The 21,782-nt window shown below is 46.0% G+C and overlaps 1 protein-coding gene across 1 annotated transcript; it reads left to right on the forward strand.

Moving 5' to 3' along the window:
- Window positions 1–1,100: 1,100 nt before the first annotated feature.
- On the forward strand, window positions 1,101–14,042 carry B4GALT7 (beta-1,4-galactosyltransferase 7). Its single transcript, XM_083182156.1, has 6 exons — window positions 1,101–1,739; window positions 2,105–2,443; window positions 9,340–9,565; window positions 11,165–11,248; window positions 11,885–11,989; window positions 13,730–14,042. The coding sequence occupies exons 1-6, from the start codon at window positions 1,690–1,692 to the stop codon at window positions 13,883–13,885; spliced, it is 960 nt and encodes a 319-aa protein (XP_083038282.1). The 5' UTR covers window positions 1,101–1,689; the 3' UTR covers window positions 13,886–14,042.
- Window positions 14,043–21,782: the final 7,740 nt, after the last annotated feature.

A 21,782-nucleotide genomic window follows, 5' to 3' on the forward strand; every position in this document is an offset into this window, starting at 1 on the left:
CACTGAATTTGAATGTCAAGCAATCATGTCCTTGCACATATTTAGTGCTAGTTACTCATCATGTCCTCAGTAGTGCTGTTACAAAAGTCCCCAGTAAGTTTTAGCCCCCCCCCCCCCCTCACTTTCTTGTATACGAAAATACCTGCCAGAACAGACCAAGTTAAAAGAACTTGGGAGAAAGCAGAAAGAACTGTTTCTTGCTTTTCTCACATGTGCGCAGACATAGCAGATAGGGGCAGATGCACAAACTAAAGACAGGTACACCCTATTATGATGTGTGTAGCCGCCAACGCGATGTAATGATACATTGTGCTACCTTACACGCTGTACGATGTGGGGGACAATGGCGCTATGTATCATTGCACACAGTATTTAAAATGCACAATTATAAATGTCGAATTCCAAGATTGAATACCCCCCTAATTGTTTGATCTACATTGTTACTGTACTGGCTAAAATTGTACAAGTGCAGGACATACATGTGCATCCCACATTAAGGGGGTATTCACCTGCAACCCAACAGGCGGAATTCAGTGTTTATGGCTGTGAATTAGACAATCCATGGCTGTTTCCGACAAAACAGATCCGACTTATTTTAAAGTGGGTTCTGTTCTGTCGGAAATGGCAGCATTGAAAAACTGGAGGGTGCGATTTCCCTTGTTGGAAATAGCGCCAACCTGTCATTGAATACCCTCCCTAAACCTATGCGAGCGGCAAAATGAACACTTCTCACTGTACTAAATAGGATTTTTCTAGCTAAAATGCTTGAGAAAACATTTTTTTTTTTTTTGTTTAAGGAAAACACATATTTACAAATTTAGTATAAATGAGGTCATATAAAACTAATGTATGTTCTCTAATCTGTGTCCCCTCTTATCTACTAAGATTCCCAGCCTTCCACTTGATTTTCAGGGGCAGAATTCTTAGCATAGTTGAAGATTTATTTTCTTTTATTTTGTCTACATGTTGACAGGTGGTGTTAATTTTCCTGCCGGCTACTGTATGTGACAGACCTCTTTCACCATAGGAACGCTCAGCACCGGAACCTTTAATACGATGACTATATTGCAGGGGAGGAAGTAAAAGGCTGAGGACTGCTCTGTGGTGTACAGAGCCAGCGTGTAAGGTGTAATAAAGCTACGCCGGGGGCCATACTGCCAGCGTCCGTGTACCATCTAGGCGCTGCACATTCTGTGTCTCTGGGCGGGGCAGATAGACGTGCCTATCCCTAGGAGATAGTAGTATACGGCGGGAGTGCTCCTAGTTGTGGCGGCTGCCACTGGTAGCCGGTCACTAGCTGTAGGAAGAGTTTCCAAGCTGCACTCCGTTTTGGGAGTTTTATGTGGAGGTTACATAAGCAGTAATTGCATGCTCCTGTTTAATGTGTAGCCTGTCCCTGTTGCGTGACGTACATATGTTGCTACATGCAGCTTATACTTCTTATGATGGAGTATAACCATATAATGCACAACGTATTTTAGGTCTTGATACGTTTGGTATTTAGATAATTAGGATGGATCCCATGTCATATAGTGCTGCTTGATCCGTGTTAGTGATAAGGGTAAACTCTTCTATAAGTGATGGGTGGACATGTGGTGCTAGTCCTTGTGTAAAATGCTGTTGCTGATGGGCACAGCGGGTTATGACTATGTAATGTTCTAGTACTAACTAAACTGTGTGTTGGCAACAATGTATCTGACACGGAGGAAACCAGCCCTGTACCTCAGAGAGAACAGTAGGTGAGGCCAAAGATGTGGTTGATCACGTTGCTGCACTTCTGCATTACCAATGTTACACACAAAATCCATTTTGTTTCTTTAATCCACATACATATATGATTGTTATGGTTGATTTCTGTAGTAATTTAAATATTCTCAGCATCTTTTTCTAACTGCAAAAATATAATAGCTTTAGAGACTTTCCAAAGTAACATATTCTTGTAATTCATGTATTGCATGGTAGGTGTCTATATGGTCAAAACCGCCACTATTACATAATATAAACAAGCACTATGTATGCCAAAAACTTTATTTTGTGCAGCCCCAGCATCATTCGAAGATTTCCTTATCTTATATTTTTTAACCTTTGATATTCTTTATTTTAGGTCAGGCCTTTTTCTTGGGATTCTTCCTAAGAAATGCAGTATTTTCAGTCTGTTCCTGGCCTGCTTGCTGCTAGGTTTTCTATCTATGCTTTGGTTGCAACTTAGCTGTACAGGGGATGTCAAGAGGCAAGAAGATAAATCTCCCAAGCAGACTTGCCCCCCAGTTTCTAGGACTATGGAAGAAGATCCCTCATGGGGCCCCCACCGCTTGGCTTTGTTGGTCCCCTTCAGAGAACGATTTGAGGAGCTCCTTAGCTTTGTCCCCCACATGCACCAGTACCTGAGTGAAAAAAAAATCCGCCACCATATATTTGTTATAAATCAGGTGGATCACTTCAGGTTTGTATATTCTGTTTTGTTTCACAATTGGCTGTAATTTCCCACTGTGGGAGGTATTCAATCTTATTTTCGACTGTTGGAACATTTCAGACAGTCAGAAATACCGGCCAGTTTGACAGTCCTTATTCAATCTTAAGACTGTCGGAAATAGTTTACTCAATGCAGCAAGGCCCCCTCTTCCCTCGCTATGACATCCCTGCCGACCAATCCCGGCACCCTCTTGTGGGTCCCGTTGGCCACCGATATCGACCCGTGTGGACACACCTTAACTAATGGTTCAATACGTTTCTGGGCCTGCCTGCTACCGCCTCCTCTCTATGACAGACTTATGAGAATTAGATGTCTCCCTTGCTGCAGCCGCCTGCTTCTGGCTTCTCTATGGTGCTCCATAAAGCCAAGAAGCAGATGGGACTTTTGACAAGTGCATGCAGTACCCAGTGGAGAAAGTGAAACTTACTTTTGTTCCCCTAGCTCTGCTGTGCATACTAGAGGGAGTGGGGGTTTAGACCTGGCTCTCCCCACCCCTCCCACATCATCCCACTATTATTGTATGTGTCACACCAGAAACCAACTCACTGCCCACAGTTTTAGAAGTGTCTTAACAGAATTGAGAAAATCCCAATTAGGAAGGTAATGGAAAGCAGAAATAACTGCAGATCCAACAAGTACAGTTATTTAATCAAACATTGCAATGAGGAGTAGAAATTTGCAATATGTATACAAGATATAACTATAACACACTAAAGCTATGTATAAATGATACACAGTTGTTTACTGTGATCTTATAAAGCATGCATTTTTTTAGTCCTAGAATAGTTGAGCCATAAGGCAGTGTGTGTGTGTGTGTGTGTGTATATATATATATTTCTCCTTCGGGAGACATCAGGGGCCACAGCGTTACAGTGGGTAGTAAGGAGATGGGAGAGCACCAGCACCCTAGAGGTTAAACTTGAACTGCCTCCCAGGCAGCCGGGCTCCTCCCCTCCTCTACCCCGCCTCCAGGCCAGGAAGCCCAGTTTTTTCGGGTGCTGGCAGGAGCCAGATGCACCTAATAGAGGGGCTGCTATTTAGCAGCCTAACTTGATTTTTATATTTTATTTTTCATTTTTCTTTTACACTGACTTGTGTCAGTGACAGAGCAGCAGCACTGGGGGTCTGCACAGACACCTGCGCTGCTGCTCCATCACCCGGGTCCGGAGCTGCATCGCCACTCGAGGGTGGGGACCTGCAGCGGCCCCCGGGCACTGGGGAGCCACAGCCGCCACCGGACGCCGGGGACCTGACAAAGGTAACGCGCTCCCCGCTGGGAGCGCGCGCGATTGCGCTTGCTGGGCATTGCGGCTGCAGCAGTTCGGCGGGGGGGACCGCCGACTGCGCTGACAAGCGGACGGCTGGTTCGCCACCCGCTCCCGCTGGACCACCAGGGAAACGGTTTGTGGGCAGCGGCGCCAGGTATGCGGGGCCGCCCGGTAGCGCCGGACCCCTGCCATTTTTACCTGCGCCGCATGTGGACACCTCCCTGGGGGCCATTTGTCAGCAGGGGGAGAAGGCTCCCCCCACATCAGCCTCTCCACCCGGGGACAGTAGGCAGGGAACTGTGCTTGGCGCACAGAGAGTTCCCGCCACTGAGATCCCTTCCTGCCTGCCTGCGACATGTGAGGAGGGACACGGAGGAGCTCATAGCCACCCGGAGTTCCACTCCTTCACTGCCAGGTCATTTGGGCATGTCCCCCCTGTACCCCTCCTTCGGGATACTGTACAGTACTGTGCTCTGAAAGGAGCCTTGTGCCATGAATTGCATTGCCCTTGTATGCTGCATTGTTTGTTAACAGTTTAGCTGCCTGTCAGTTTAATCTGTGTTACACTGTACTATATGGCCATGTATTGCTGGTTAGGTCATGCTGAGTTAACATGTGTGGAGGGACACAGAGAGCTTATCAAGCCAGTCTGGGGTTCCACTCCTTCACTGCCTGGGCTCCCCTGTAATAATCTCCTCCAGGAGTCAGGTTACAGAGCAGACAGAGTTCAAACTGTGGGCACAGCAGAGCCAAGTGCAACATTGTATCCTGTGAATTAACACCATCACTGCCTGTCGGAAGCATAAAGGACAGAGCGGATGGTGTAATGGTTAGCATTGCTGCATCACAGTGCAGAGGTCATGGGTTTGATTCCCAACATGACCCAGACTGTGCAGAGTTTATCTACCTGTCAGATACAAGCTGACTGTCAGATGCAGACTGCGTTGTCTGTACCATATAGACTGCCAGTATATCCACTGCACCTGTATATATATAACTGCACTGTATGTCTATATCACTGCTTTGTATGTCTATTACAAGCTGGCTCAGATGCATACTGCATTGTCTGTACCGTATAGACTGCCGGTCTATATCACGGCAGCTGTCTATTGTATGTATATCACTGCACTGTCTATATCACTGCATTGTATGTATATCACAGGCTGGCTGTGCACTGTGTAACACTATCACTGCCTGTCAGAAAGGCTGCCTGCCAATGATTGCTATATGTGCCTAGTACTAGCTTACTGCGTACTGTGGGGGCAGCACAGCTCGGGTCGTGGGTTCAATTCCCACTATGACCCTAACTGTGCAGAGTTTGTACGTTCTCTCCGTGTTTTAGTGGGGTTACTCCGTGTACTCCGGTTTCTTCCCACAATGCAAAATTTAAAACAGAAGTATGCTGTGTTAGCCGTACAAATGGGCCAAATGTCTACGCCACCGCAAGGTATACGTAGTACCAGCTTACGGTGTATGGCTTGAACACTATCTCTGTTGGTCAGAGAATACTGTGTTAGCGGTACCATATAGTCTACCCGCCTATTCTATGGCATTGTATGCCTTGTATACTTGTAGTACATTGTCTTACCTGTGCTTTAGCAGCCGGTTCACAGTGCTATAATACTGCAACGTCTTCCAGGAGTACCAGTCCCAGTGACTCTGGGGCTCCGGCGCGGATGTCTTGTACATCCTGTAATGTTGGCCTATGCCCCCATTACTAGTACAGTACGGCTTATACGCAGGCTGCTACAATGCCTGGGCGAGGCCCACAGGTACAGCCTCCTCTAGAAAACAGGAGCCTGCTTGGGCCACGTTCTTTACTCCGTTGCTGGTGCAGCTAGTAGCAGTAGCAGCCTCATCCCTTGGCTGAGTGCTTATCTGCCTCCAGACAAGGTCCCCAGAAATGCCGTCCCCATCCTTGGCGGGTGTAGCTCCCCGCACAGTGGAAGCGCTCTGTACCTGCAGGTAGACGCAGATACCCCCGTCATCCAGACTCCTCCGTCAGCAGACACAGAGAGGAGGACACCTGGGATTAGCATTGTCTAGAGGGGACCGTCGACGACGGTATGGAAGATGGGGGGCCTGTGATAAGGTGAATCCCCCCCACCTCGTCTTGAGGTGCCGACCTTGGTCTCAGCTGTCAAATAGGTCCTTACCTTAAACGACCCCGCTGAGCCGCCTACACCTTTGGGTGTCTCCCTAGGTGTATTCTGGGTTTATTCCGTAAATCTGTGAACTCGACTAAGGTCATCAGTTGGGAGATTCCTAACAGGAAGTTTAGCTTGCCATCGGCGGTTTCCCTTCCTTTTACCCCCTTCCACAGGAGGACATAGTCCCCTGGGAGACTGTCCCTAAAGTGGACGCACTCCTGCCCCAGGCATCTGCTTGGGTGGCTTAGGCCTTAGTTGCGTGAGCAACTTCTCTCACAGCGGACGCTGCATAAGGGGTGTCGGAGGAAACCCTGCTGCCTTCTATTGAGTATCAGGTGACGGCTCTGGAAATTACACCAATCGCCTCCAGAGGGTCACCCTCGGCCATAGCTGCACACACATACCAGTGTCTGTGCTCTTGGAAGGCCTGAACTCAAAGTCCCTTTTGAGGGTTCCTTTTTATTTGGGCCAGTGCCAAATATGGGGGCCGGTTTAGATACCATTCGGCAGAGGATATCCCTTCTGGGGGATTGCCATCTGGCTCTACAGTCCAGGATCAGACATCTCTTGTCCCCCTGGCAGGTGTCTGTGCATGCCTGCGTGGGGTCCCTGGGGTTGGTGGATCGGCCTTCGAATTGGCAGAATAGGCTCAGTTCCATACCAACCCTCTACAATACTGTCCAAGGAGCAGCACGGATAGTGTAGTGGTTAACATTACTGCTTCACTGCGCTGAGGTCATGGGTTCGATTCCCACCATGGCCCTAACTGTGCGGAGTTTGTATATTCTCCCCAGACTTGCATGGGTTTACTCCTGGTACTCCGGTTTCCTCCCACAATATCCATGCCCAGAAGTTCGCCTGGTCTCCAGCAGGGCCCCCCTTTCCTGGGGGCTTCTGGACGGGACCTCGCTACTGGAGCCATGCATGCTAGCCTCCCGTGTTTGGGGGGTGGTCACTTCTCAAAGGTTGTTCCAGGGTCTCTGGACCACTCTAGTGGCCCAGCCCTCCATCATCGTCCTCGAACTAAAGACAATCTTCCGGGCAGTCCGCTTGGCGGAACCCTAACTTAGGGGTTGGCCGGTGCAAGTCCAGTCGGACATTGCGACAAGGGTGGCATATGTTAACCACCAGGGTGGCACTAGTTGTCAGCCCACTATGACAGAAGCATCCGGCATCTTTCAGAGATGATCCCTGCTTTTTTTTAGAAATTTTTATCCTGGTAGTCCAGAATTGGGTGGCGGTCTTCCTCGGCCGTCAGACCTGTGATGCCGACGACTTGACCCTCCTTAGAGTGATGTTTCAGATGCTGGTACAACGGTGGGGCCCAACCGAGGTGGCCTTGACAGCCTCTCGCCATACCCTCAAACCACCACTGTGCGGGTCCTGGTCTTGCGACCCGGAGGGGGGGCTTGCCTGGTAGACGCCCTGTCCGCTCCGTGGCCGTCCACACTGATGGCGCCTTTCCACCACTTTCCTCCTTTTGCGAATGTCTCGCAAGCTGAAGCCGGAGGGCGGCACATTGATTCTGGTTGCTCCACCTTGGCCCAGACGGATCTGGTTTTCGGATCTGCAGTCAGTAGCCCCTCCTATTCGCTTACCCCTGGACACAGGCATGCTCTCATGGTCCGCCTCTCTCTTTCGGCTTTGAGGCACTTAGCTTTGACGGGGTGGCTGTTGAGACCTCCCGGGTAAGACCCAGCGGGTTTCACTCCACCATGCTCAGGGCGAGGAAACCTCCCTAGATGGGGTGTACCATCGCATATGGAGGGCTTACTTTTCCTGCTGCGAACCCTACGCTTCAGATTCCGGGACTTACTACCTGGCTAGGGTTCTGTCCTACTTGCAGAAGGGTTTGGAGGCTGGGTTGCGTTGATCATCTTTAAAGGTTCGGATTTCAGCCTTGCACATCTTGTTCTGTCGACGGATGTCTGTACATTCCTGCAGGATGTCTTGCATATCCAGCCTCCCTTAGTTACCCCAGTTGCCCCCTGGGATCTCTCTAATCCTGACTTCTTCAGGGCCCACCTTTTGTGCCCTTGCGGTCGGTGGACCTGTGTTGACTCGCCTGGAAGATTGTTTCCTTGTTGGCGATAGCTTTGGCCAGGGGAGTCTCTGACCTGTCAGCTCTGTCCTGTAAGTCCTTGGTTCTTGGTTATAACCGGGCGGTTTTTCCTACCGTCCCTTCTCAACTACCTTAAGTGGTGTCCGGCTTTCAGGTCAACCAGGACATTATTGTTCCGGCATTTAGACAGTCTGTTGTTACTACGGCTTGGTCCTCCTTGGACGTTGTCCGGCCGGGGCGTATTTATGTGCTATGTGCATCGTTCTAGGCTGTTGCACTAGTCAGACTCTCTCTCTCTTTGTACTATATGGTGTTCGGATGAGAGGGTGGCCCACCTCTACGCAAACTACTGCCCGCTAGAGTCGCTCTGGCAGGCATATTTGGACACCTCCCTCCCAGTTCCGGCAGGGATTCAGGCACATTCCGTTAGGTCTGTGGAGGTGTCCTGGGCTGTAAGAGGCGGTGCTAAAGTTGAGCAAATTTGCAGGGCGGCGACTTGGTCGTCCGCCATTACTGTCTTGCGTTTTTACGCTTTTGACACGTTTGCCTCCCAGGACTCGGCCTTTGGCCAGAGTGTGTTGGCTGCGGCACAGGCGCGTCCCCACCCATAGGTGGCTGCTTTAGGACGTCCCACTGTAACGCTGTGGCCCCTGATGTCTCCCGAAGGAGAAAATGAGATTTATGTCTTACCTGGTAAATCTCTTTCTTCGAGGACATCAGGGGCCACAGGGATCCCTCCCTGCCGCGCCTGCTTTACTTCCGTTATGGTTAAGTTATGATTATGTTATATTATCCCTCGGTTGAGGGTACTAACATGTTCAGAATGTGTTTCTGTGCGGTGCTTCTCTTCCTTCTATCTTGTCTCCTGCCTTGGCTTGTTAAAAAAACTGAGCTTCCTGGCCTGGAGGCGGGGTAGAGGAGGGGAGGAGCCCGGCTGCCTGGGAGGCAGTTCAAGTTTAACCTCTAGGGTGCTGGTGCTCTCCCATCTCCTTACTACCCACTGTAACGCTGTGGCCCCTGATGTCCTCGAAGAAAGAGATTTACCAGGTAAGACATAAATCTCATTATATATATATATATATATATATATATATATATACACACACACTAATTGAGTAGAGCAAGTTAAAAATATCCTTGTTCCACAATGACCATCATATGATGTCATTAGTTCCTATAGCCCACAAAATAACCACCTCCATTCTGAATAGGTGAGAGAACCAAATAAATGTTTGGTTTTCAGTACAAACTGGATATTAAAAAAAAAAAAAAAAAAGCATATGCGCTAATGCATGTGTAGGTTTTACAGTAGATACTGCAAGCTGCTTTGTCTGCTGTTGAGGATACTTCATAGTATATAATATTCTCACACACTGTGTTTTTCAGGTTTAACAGAGCTTCTTTGATAAATGTGGGCTTCTTGGAGAGTGGGAACGAAACAGACTATATTGCTATGCACGATGTTGACCTGCTACCTCTTAACCCAGAGCTGGATTATGGATACCCAGAAAAGGGTCCCTTCCATGTGGCTTCTCCAGAACTGCACCCCTTGTATCATTACAAGACCTACGTTGGGGGCATTCTACTGCTCACCAAACAGCATTACGACATGGTAAGTGTTCAGTGTCTGCCCATGTTAAATAAAAAATAATGCAACCTGAAAGCCGTTTTTGCAGAATGTGTTCTGCTATACCAGTGATATTTAGCAAACTGAATATTTTATTTGACCTCCATAAAATATGCATTGGTGTAGTTATGGAGTTTGTGATTTACTTTGCCCTTTACATCTATTTAAATGAAGAAGGGACAATGTTGCTAAATAGCACATGATGTGTACTGAGTAACAGGCAATAATACAGAATCTGCCTTAGGGCTCACCGTATATACTCCATTTGGACCGATATTTATATGTGCCTGGCCCCCTTTAGTTGAATATAAAATATAATTGCATATCAATAATCTGGTCATGATTGAGACTGTTAGTAAACGTGGTGAAACGATGAACATTCCTGCCGTGTCAGTTTTCTTCAATTCAACTAATTATTTTGTGTGGTCAAGAACAGTACTGTTCCATACAGAGGCGTAACTCTGGGAGGTAATGTAGTCATCTGCCACTGGACTCCTGCTCCCAAGGGGGCACCTCTTCTCCCCTGTGAGTTTGAAACAGTTAATTGAAAGCAATCAATATCTCTTCTGTGGCTGCCTCCTCCTGCCTCCCCCTCTCCCTCCTAGCAGGACAATAGACACGTCACATTCTCTTTATTCTACACACACACACATGCATACATATATTTATATAAGGTTGGTGTGTGTGTGGGTGGGTAGGGGCACCAATATTTATCTTGCCTCCAGGCAACTGGGATGAACGCCACTGGTCCCATATATAGCCTGCATCAAAAAGCACATTATATAGTAGGCATACATACCTTCTTTGTAGATCTCCCCTCTGGCCTGAGGATGAGGTGACATGTTTTGGGTTATCTGGGTTGTCCCTCACTACATAAAGCATTGTGTTGTAAAACCCCTTGGCTATGGCACTTGGGAACTACTGGAGGAAGAATTGTGCTATAAAGCCTCCTATCCATTGCATTTAGATCCCCTCCACTGGTGAATTGTAGCATAAAGCCTGCTGTACATGGCAGTTGCATCTCCTGGACAGTGATTTACCATCGTATAGCCACCCTGCTTGCGGAATTTAGATGTCCCACAAGAAAATTCATGTAATAAAGCCTTCTGCCCTTGGCACTTAGATCTCCTGGAGAGAGTATTGCCATAAAGCCTGTGCCCCTTTTCTATCAAAGAGAGCGCGATGCTTTCCTAAAAGTACACACTGTACGATATGCAGCATTAATGATATTGGCGATGCCGCAAAAAAACAGATGACCCGTGGGTAAATACAGAACGATATCGTTCAGTGCTGTGCCCGGGACCCCCGCCCAATATGCAGTCACTGATGAGATTGTCAGATTGGACTGGACTGGAATGTTCAGATGATCAGGCTTATTAATCTGCAGGAATATACATCATTACCAATATATTGGGTATACAGTCAACGATATGTGCGATGTGCTTGAATAACTTTTTAAAAAAAATAAGGGTGCAGGTTTCAAATAAATTACTGGGGGTCTTGACTGTGGTATCAGATTAAATTTTTTTTTTTTTTTAAGTTTACTTTTAAAAGTGATTTTCTGTTTCTCATGTGTTCTTGCAGTGCAATGGAATGTCAAATAGGTTTTGGGGATGGGGTCGAGAAGATGACGAGTTTTACCGCAGGATCAAAGGAGCTGGGTTACAGGTAATCTGGAATGGATTCTTTGCTTTAGCACACTATAGCTTTTTTCAGAATTTTAGCTCAATTGAAAGAACAAACGGGTTCCCGGTAATGAGAAAATATTATATAGTAGCATCGGAGTGTCAGTAAACATATGCAGTATTTATAGTACATTGACGCAAGCTTAGCGCCCCTCTAAAAAAAAGACATTGGTAATCTAGGGCATTGTTACAGCCCTATTATACTTGTGCACCTTAGTAAGCATTTAGACTCCGGTTACAGAAATGACAAATGTATTGTTTTACCTATGTCAATTTTGTTTATTCCTGTGTAACATACATAAAACAGTAACATAGTAGATAAGGCTGAATAAAGACTTGCGTCCATCGAGTTCAACCTAGGATTTAATAGCTTATCCCTTGTTAAAGACAGAATAGGATTCTTCCTTGTACCCTTGGATGTTTTTAACCTATAAATGTTTGTCCAACCTTATTTTAAATGTATTTATTGTGTCTGTCGACACCACTATTGTGTCTGCCGACAGTCATCAATACAAGGATGTAGTACATCCTTGTATTGATGACTGGCATGTTATTGCTTTTAGTAGTACATTGTTTTTGTAAATATAATACATAAACTGATGAATCTGTATTTGTTCAGCTGTTTCGACCAACTGAAATTACTACAGGATACCAAACATTTCACCATATTCATGACCCGGCATGGAGAAAGCGAGACCAGAAGAGGATTGCTGCGCAGAAGCAGGTATTAGGTGTATTCCGCTTGTACAGCACAATTTTTCAATGTCTGTATTTGTTTTTTGTAGTGATTTTACTCCTGCTTCATAGTTGAAATAATCCATAAAAGAATCATGAGGATCTGTACTCCATAATTGATTGAGTGATAGCATTCTCAACGTCCCAAAAGAATTCATATGGGGAAAATAAACAATCATATATAGTATAAATATATTACTATTTACACACCTGGATGTGTATTAGTGAGTCAGCCACATGTCAGCATGTATGGTTGGATAACCTCAATTACATTATTATTATGCAAGATATTACCATCAATCTGAAGAGTACATAATGCGCGGCAGTGGGATACTTACAGTACAATTATGTTATTGATTTACTGCGATATGCACATTGCAACTTGTTTCGGGGCCAAAATTACGCATGGGGGAAAATGTGTCTGAGCAGTCTCGGCTGTGAGCCCAATACAGAAGCCCTTACTCCAGCAGCAGCCAGATGCCCTGGCAGCCCATGGTTTATCCTACAGATGGCAGCCTACAAGGGTGAGATGAGTTGGAGCCTGGGAGCCCCCGCTGCCAGCTGTAGATCCTGGGGGGATTATTTATGCACTTCCCAGGCTGCTGTTGCCTCTGGAGTGTTTCTGTGCCAGCTGCACATGAACCAACTCCTGTGGCTGTGTGCACGGTGTACCTTGGGAAGGAGAAGCAGTAGTCCCTTTTGGGACACAACCCTCTCAGCCCCAGCATCAGTCTGGTGTCTGTGCAGTCCATGCTCCTCTTCTTGCGGATGGCTGCACTCACGGGTGAGATGGTGCCAAAGCCCAGGGGCCTCAGATGCGCATGCAAGGGATTTAAATGTGGCTATTTGCACAGTACAGCTATGGAAGGAGCAGACTGATAACTTGGGGGAGTTGAGGAGGACGACAACCAGAATTATGGTATTACTGACTAATTAAGCTAATTGGAAACTTCTAATTACTTAATTAGTTATTAGGTGGTGGGTCCTAGGGATTCTGAAGCAAGTCCTAAAAAAATTTCTTTGATTTTTGGGAAAAAAACAAATGCTGCTTGGTCATATAAGTGATTAACCCAATTGAATACCATAAAATTCAGGCCTTCAGGAAGAACCCTGTGGTGAGACTGCATTTGAATATGCTCAGAAGTGTCCTAATGCTTTTAATAATAAAACCCTACAAAGTGTTTGCTTTTTCTACAGCTTCATATCAGACAGTAAACTGCATAGATGTCAAGAAAACTGTATATTTGAGGCTGTTTCAGACTATTCAGTGAGCCATGTCACCGAGGGAGGTAGCAATTATTTTTCTAACCAATATAATCTGGATTGTTCAACCCCTTATTAAAGTATGTGTGACTGTAATGGTGACCTAATGTACTGGTATATGATAATAGCTGAGGCATAGACTTTCAGCCATAAATGAGGAGCGCCTGCTTCTATGTTAATTCTTCAAACAGAATGACCTGCCTGTAGATTAGAGGGGAAGGAAAGTGCTATGTAGTTAGTACAACAGGTTCTGCTATGATTTCTTTATCGATATAAGCAGAGCTGCGCTCTAATGCTATAGCTAAAATAACTGAGCTGTCTGTTGCAGTCAGTATATCAAGACTTTTGTCTCCTTCAGACCTATTTGTTTACTAACTAATATAGACATTGAAGTGCTGTATTATTGTTTTCTTGCTTTTGGCTTTTATTATGTTATTCCCAAGTGTTTTATTTCTGTGTATCATAGGAGCAGTTCAAAGTGGACCATGAGGGGGGCCTGCACAATGTCCAGTATCGTGTGGAATCTCGTTCCGAATTGACCATTGGTGGTTCCCCGTGTACTGTACTGAATATACTGTTGGAATGTGACTTGAATAAGACTCCGTGGTGTGCTTTCAACTGAGCTCGCAAAGTGTATATGTCATTTGGTGACGTAGAACTGAGAGACTGGCCCCACACCAGAAAGACGTGAATCTAGTTAGCTATGAACTATAAGAAATTTTATATATTGTAATAAAATGATGACAAAACTGCTTTCACTACTTCATTACTTGATCAAACGCTGCTGTATGATGCGGATTGACTGTGGCTAATACTAATATAATTTTTTTTTTTTTTTTAAATCAATCTTTGACATTCCAAATGTTACCCGTTTTTTTTGTGGTTTTTAGGGATGCTTTTCTAAATGCTATAATAATAATAATAATAATAATAATTGTATACAGGTTAAGAGGGAGTGGAGGTAGGCGATAACTGTGCCTCTGTTTGGTGAGATTCTGTGGTGGACTAGTGGCATAGGGGTATGCCTTATGGTTGGTGTGCATGGTCACATTTCCACCCCCCAAGATTGCTTATACTATCCAATAGTCATGACACTATTGTATATCAGTTTTAAAAACAGGTTACAGTAGCCACAACATACAGAAGCAAACAAGCTAATATAGGAATTCACAACATTGTGTTGTGTAGTAATTTTGGACAATCAGGATCCCAACATCGGAATCCCCGACTCTGCCGGTGCTTCGACAGTGGCGAGCGCAAAAAAGCCCCTTGTGGGCTCGCTGCACTCGCCACTCTGCCGGCTCAATGGCTCGCTTTGCTCGCCACAGTTTCTATTTTCCCTCTATGGGGGTCGTGGACCCCTACAAGGAAGAATAAGCCCTGTAAGTCTTAATGTCCCCTGTCGGAGCACCGGCAGTCGGAATACTAACTGTTGGGATCCCGATTGTTGGGTAGTCCTCCGGCACCCATGTTGGACAGCAATAAGCTAATCCTAATGCAATTGTGTCATCTCCTTTAATTAGGATTAGAAAGGGAATTTCATATGGTGGAAGCTAATGCTATTATCAGTCAGAATGTCTCTTATGGCTGATAGTTTGCTCTTGTATCGCTGCCTGTTCTCTAAAATAACCTTGAAGGGACAGCACGCCTCTTCTGGGATGTTACATACAGTATTAATACCTTCATTAAAGGAAATAGGATTGTTATATAAGAGGAAGATAAAATGACATGTTTTGTTACTCCTGAAAGAGAACAAAGAATTAGGGGGATTTAGAATTACCCATAGGAAAATCTATTCAAATAACTTGCAGAGGATATATACTAGTCTTACTACACTAGTAAGCTCCTTTGGACATAGGAGTGCAACCTCAGAGAAAAGAGGCATGAGGACACCCCCACCCCAACATCCCTCACAGGACATACACCAACCCCCTAACTGCTATTCACCAACCCCCTGGTTGCCAGGACACTTTGGCTTAACCAGCTTTTGACGTCCCTCATGGGAGCCTGGAAAAAGAAGCTCCCTCTGAGTTTCTGACGTGCTCCTAAGACAGCTAAACTAACTAAAGTCCTGCGCCACGGACATCTGACCAATTAGGCAGAAAATATAATACAATGTGTTATATTATGACCAGACTTTTTTAAAAAACACTGTTTCCTCTCAATTGCAGCTGCTCGGTAAGGGACGGCTTATGTCCCCATAAACAGAAAAACTAAAAAGAAAAATAGAGCTGCGCAATATCAGGAATATAATTCAACAATAATATAACATTTATTATTATCTTTTGCTCCAATAAATGACACAAGAATTTATAAAATTACATACAATACAAAGAGAAAAAAAGAAAAAGACACAACCGGTTGTGATTAGGTATATCTCCAAAACATAAAAATGGAATGGGCATAGATTGCTATTTAAAAAATGGCATATATTGAACTTGGTTAGTCGATAAGTAGGGTGGGTTAGTCCATGGCATTTGTTAATAAGCCGTTCTTTCTTATATGCCAATATTAGTTGTTAGTACTCATAACGGTTGTTGATTTAGCCTTGGGACATTTCAGTTATGCATTGATAGAGATTTCAAATTAGTATTGTAATTAGCAGTTAGGTATGCATTATGAAGATTCAAATGTCCAGTCTCTGTCTGGCCAGACAATATAACAGAGGTACCTTACAGATGTCCCCTTCTTCTTAGGTCTCCCAGTCGCTGGTTCTTAATAACCTTAGGCCGGTTTCACACAGTCAGGCTCCTGCCGGACGAGAAATTACCGCACGGCTTAAAAGCCGTGCCGCCCCTACAGTGTGTGATGGGCAGCTCTGTGTCCATTCACACGGGACGGCCACGGCCTGCCACTGGAAGGGACGGCTGCCGGGCTGTGGCCATCCCCTCCATGATAAACTACTGTGTGCGGCACTGCTCCCTGGCCGTGCGGTATTTCACCATCCGGCAGGAGCCGGAGTGTGTGAAACCGGCCTTATATGAGCAACTTTATCCAGAATTGTCTTGGGAGATGGTTAGGACAATTCAGGCATCCCTCTCATGCATCTACTGAATATCACCTCCGACGCGTTTTCCCCGCCTTTATTTTATTATCAGCGGCTTCCTCAGGGAGTAAAAAGTAACAAGAAGTAACTCAAAAATATAAATGTATAAAAGTATACATAGAAAATTGAAATAACCGTTTGTAATGAAATTTAAGATGTGGTTGTAGAGGTGCCTCTACAACCACACTGGAACCCAAGGCCACCAAGCCCACAGCATGATCGTTTTTCGTCTCATCTGGGGGACCCCATTGTGGGAGCTTGACTAAAGAACTTCAGTCATGTCTGGCTCCAGTCCTGTCAGGATTCATGGGTAAGGGATATTGTAGCCCTAGGCTACAACATTCATTTCCGTTTATCTCCCCCAAACAGGTTTTTCAAAAAAGGGCTGCCGGTTCTTCCAGAGAAGGGGCAACTTTTATTGGCAGCCATTGCCAAATTGAGACACACAGAAGTGGTGGTTCCGGTCCCAGAAGATCAGCGTACTCAGGGGTACTACTCCAGTATTTTTCTCGTGCCAAAGCCGGACGGCTCCTTATGTCCCATTCCAAATTTAAAGGATTTGAACCTATACTTGCAAGTGATAAAATACAAGACGGAGTCCCTGCAGTCGGTGATACAGGGGTTGGAACAGGGAGAGTTCTTGGTATCTATCCATATCAAGGATTCCTATCTGGCCACCTCACCAGGCGTTCCTTCGGTTCACGGTGAAGGATCATCACTGGCAGTTCCAGGCACTGATGTTTGGCCTCTCATTGGCACCTCATATTTTTACCAAGGTCATGGCTGGAGTGAAGTTCTCCGCACTCAGGGTGTGACAGTCATACCTTATTTGGACGACCTTCTGCTGAAGAGTCTATCTCGAGAGACCATGCAACTTCAACCAGCTCAGCATCTTTTATTTTTAGGAATGATCCTGGACACAGTTCAGATGAAGGTCTTTTTACCAACCGACAAGATCCACTCCTTATAGGCTTTGGTCAGGCTGATTCTTCGTCACACACAGGTGTCAGTACATCTTTGCACCAGGCTGCTAGGGAAAATGGTATCCACCTTCGAGGTGATCCAGTATGGGTGCTTCCACTCTTGCCCGTTTCAGCTGTCCCTTCTCCATCAATGGTCGGGATCACACCTTCATCTACAGCAGATGATGACCGTATCTCCTCGAGCATGTCTGTCCTTACTGTGGTGGCTCAACACCACCAACCTCCAGAAAGGAAAAATGTTTGCAATTTGGGATTGGACCCTCCTCACCATGGATGCCAGCCTCCGGGGTTGGGGAGCGGTTACCTTGGAACACCAGTTCCAAGGGTTATGGACAAGACAGGAAAGTCTCCTCTCAATCAACATTCTGGAACTAAGAGCTGTCTATTACGCCCTTCTCCAGGTGAAATGTCTACTTCAGGGCAAGGTCATCTGCGTCCAGTCCAACAACTCCACTGCCGTAGCTTATATCAACAAGCAGTGATGCACCCGCAGTTGCACGGCCATGAAGGAGGTCAGCAGAATCCTGCTTTGGGCACAGACTCACGCTCTACTCCGGTCCGCCATTTTCATACCCGGAGTAGAAAACTGGGAGGCTGACTTCCTCAGTCGGCAGGATGTACACCAGGGAGAATGGTGCCTACACCCGCAGATATTTCAGAGGATGATCCATCGGTGGGGCCGTCCTCTGGTGGACCTTAGGGTGTCCCGTCACAACTTTCAACTCCCCAGGTACTTCGCTCGGATGCGAGACCCACAAGCAGAAGGGGTGGATGCGCTAGTTGCTCCATGGCCTTTTCAGTTTGTGTACCTCATTCCTCCGTTCCCGTTGATACCTTGGTTACGACAATGCATCCAGAGAGAAGCAGTCACGGCTCTTTTGATAGCACCAGACTGGCCACGTTGGTCTTGGTACACCAATCTGACAGCACTGATGATCAACAAGCCATGGCCCCTGATTCTTCAGGACGACCTTCTCAGCCAGGGACCTTTCATCTTCCCATATTTAGGTCATCTTCATTTGATGGCGTGGCTGCTGAAAGGTCCATCCTGAGGCATGCCGGTATTCCTAGGGCAGTGATACCTACCATGCTGAGAGCAATAAAGGATGTCACCTCAACACACTCACCGCATTTGGCTTTCCTATGTGGCTTGGTTTGAAGGGCCTGGGGTTTCCATGACCCTGTTTAAAAAGGAGAGACTCCTTTTTCTACAAGAAGGTTTGAGTTCGGGACTGAAGCTGAATTCCCTGAAGGTGCAGGAATCAGCGCTTTCCAATTTTTTCCAAAAAAAGATTTGCCTTCCTTCCTGAAGTGCAGAAATTTTTTAGGGGTGGCATGATTGCAACCACCCATTCGGCCTCCGGCAGCTCCTTGGGACCTTGATTTGGTCCTCCAGTTCTTACAACCATCTGTGTTTGAGCCTTTGGAGGAGGTGGACCTTCGGTATCTTACGTGGAAGGTGGGCCTTTTACTGGCACTGGCTTCAGCCAGATACGTATCTGAACTGGAGGCTCTCTTGTCGTTCCCCCTTCCTTCAGTTTAATTCTGACAGAACGGAACTCCACACTAGTCTGTCATTTCTTCCAAAAGTAGTATCTATGTTTCATGTGAATCAACCCATTGTGGTTCCAGCATTCACCGAGGACTCGCTGGAAGCAAGAGCACTGGATGTGGTCAGGGCTCTGCGCATCTATGTGTCTCACATGGCCCCAATTAGAAAGTCTGATGTTTTGTTTGTTACCTACGACCCGGTATGTTGTGGGTGGCCAGCTTCAAAGCAGACGCTTTCTAAGTGGATTCGGCTGACCTTTCGTCGGGCTTATGTCATCTCTTCTCAGACACCTGCTGTTTGCATAACTGTGCACTCAACCAGATTGGGGCGGCTGCCCAAGGGGTCTCTCTACAGCAACTCTGCTGAGCTGCTACATGGTCAGGCAGAAAAACCTTTGTTAGGTTTATAGGTTTGATACCTTTTGCGGCTTCAGCTTCACTGTTTGGCCGCACCGTACATTGGGGTTCTCTGCGCTCTCCCGCCCGGGTTGGAAGCTCTGGGACATCCCCAGTGTAACTCCAGTGACACCTAGTGGATGAAGGAGATTTTGTACTTACCGTAAATCCTTTTATCCGAGTCCACAGGTGCCACTGGACTCCCCCCTCAACGCTGTTCTCTACTTTAGCCTTAGGGCAAGGTTCCTGTCAAGGTTTACAACTGTTCTGATGCGACATTGTCTGTTAACTCTGTATTGTTTTCTCAGCGTTTTTCTCACTGTTCTTTTCTACTACCTGTATTGAATGTTGTTATGTAGTGTTTAACCTCTTCGAAAGTGTGTTTTTATGTTCCTGCTCCCTTCCGGGCACAATCTTTATGACTGCCTGGGAGGGGAAGTAGAAGGGGAGGAGTTGGCCACACTAATTTTATATTTAAACTGCCCATGCTCCCTGTGGTCGCCTTCTATTCCCCAGTGTAACTCCAGTGACACCTGAGAAAAGGATTTACGGTAAGTACAAAATCCCTCTATTCCATGCAATACAGTACATTTGACAAAATGCAGGGAACAATGGAGTACATGGGGCAGCTGGTTTTAGAGACAAATAGAGCTAGAGGCAGTGTTGTCCCAAATCTCTGTCCAATCTTCCATTGGGCTAAACTGTCACAGCTTCTAAGGTTGATACATTTTTTATAAAAATTTGACTGCAAATAAGCTTGAATCAGGACCACTATAAAAAAAACAAAAATGCAGTACAAAAGAAATATAACCCTTATAAATATAAAACATCAGTGTATTTGACTGGAAATAGGTAGACATATAGGGGGAAATTTACTAAGATGTGAAATACACTTCACAGGTCTTGTTGCTGTGGGCAACCAATCAGAAGCTGCTACTTATTTATTTTTCACCCTCTAGAAGATAGTAGACAGGATCTGATTGGTTGCCCATAGCAACATGACCTGTGAAGTGTATTTCACATCTTAGTAAATTTCACCCATAATGTATTATGTGCAAATAAATAATTGTTTGGAATTGGGATGTTAATGTAGTGATCCCACTGATTTAAAGTAGTTGGTAGGTGATCTGTCTCAGTTGGCTTATCTTATCCTCTGGCTATTGCTTTTACAATTGTAGCAAACACCAAGAAAATGTATATGTAATAATAATGTAGAGCGCCTCTTTTATTTGGGCTCTTGATTAATTCTGGAGACATCTGTGGGGTGACTTTCATTTTTGTCCTAGCCCAAAAAAATATTGTGGCCAAGGTAGTTTCAGATAGCCACTTGGAGACGCCTTTATTTCAAATGAATTCCAGTAAAATGGCAGAGCCAGGGCAATGGCTTCTTCCACAAGAACACCGACAGCAATTCAGGAGCAAAAAGTACAGCTTACATAGAGCAGCATTCGCAGGATTATAGTATTCACAGGCAAGTCAGGGTCTGTAATATCCAGCACAGAGAGAGATGCCAAAGGTGCACTCCTTCCTATCTCTCATACTGACTGACTCACATAATCAGGTTTAGCTCCTCTTAATTGATGAAAGGGTGTGGCTCTTCCCTGAGTCACAGGTGGTTAACCCTTTCCTCAAGTACTGTAGAGATCCACTCTGCCAGTTCTGTATAGATGATACTTCTTTAAAAGAAAATTAGCATCTTACTTATTGATGTGGCTCTAATCTGTGGTTTAATTAAGTAATTTGATGAGGTGGTAGGGGCTGGGGAGGGCAGGTCAGCACTGATTTACTCAGAGTTAAGAAGACTTTAGGGGCCCAGTTATTATGGATCACATATTTAATGCGATCTAGGCAGGATCTTACCACTGTTAGGATCGCATTGCAGTATGCGATCCTAACAGCGGGATACTTCACTTGGCAGATGTTGAGACGAGCGCCGAATGGAGCCTGTCCCTGCGTTCTGCTCTGGCGGTTGCTGGGGGGGGTCTGCGCATATTTGGTCAGCCGTGGCCCCCACCTGACCACTGCACCTTCACACAGCAGCCACTGGCTGGCAGTAGGGAGTTTAGCCCATAGGCTACAATGGGCTACCACCATTCTGAGATGGCGGTAGCTGCCGGAGTCAGTATCTGTAATGCTTCACATTCTGGATATTAGAACAATGGACAGCATTGCATCTCCTATAGAAACCTATGGGAGATACAGTTGCGGACAGCAATGGAGAGATCACAGCTGGTAGTGGGAGATGTCGGTACTTATGTAGTAACTGGGCTGCCGATTTTGAAATCGGGTCCATCGCATCGCATCGCACCCGACCAAATCGCATGCGATGCGATGCGATGGACCCGATTTTTCCATAGGATTCAATGTTAAAATGGACTGAGTCCATTTTAACATGGAATTCAATGGGAAAAAGGGGTCCTTTTCATACCCCTACTATCCAAGTGGGCATGGAGTTGGATATAAACCTGTGGCGAGCGTAGCGAGCCACCGAGCCCGAAGCGTAGCGAGCCCCGCGAGGGGACACAGAATACCGTCCCCTCGCG

This window comes from Crinia signifera, chromosome 4 (assembly GCF_055691185.1).
Source record: "Crinia signifera chromosome 4, ASM5569118v1, whole genome shotgun sequence".
NCBI lineage: Eukaryota > Metazoa > Chordata > Amphibia > Anura > Myobatrachidae > Crinia > Crinia signifera.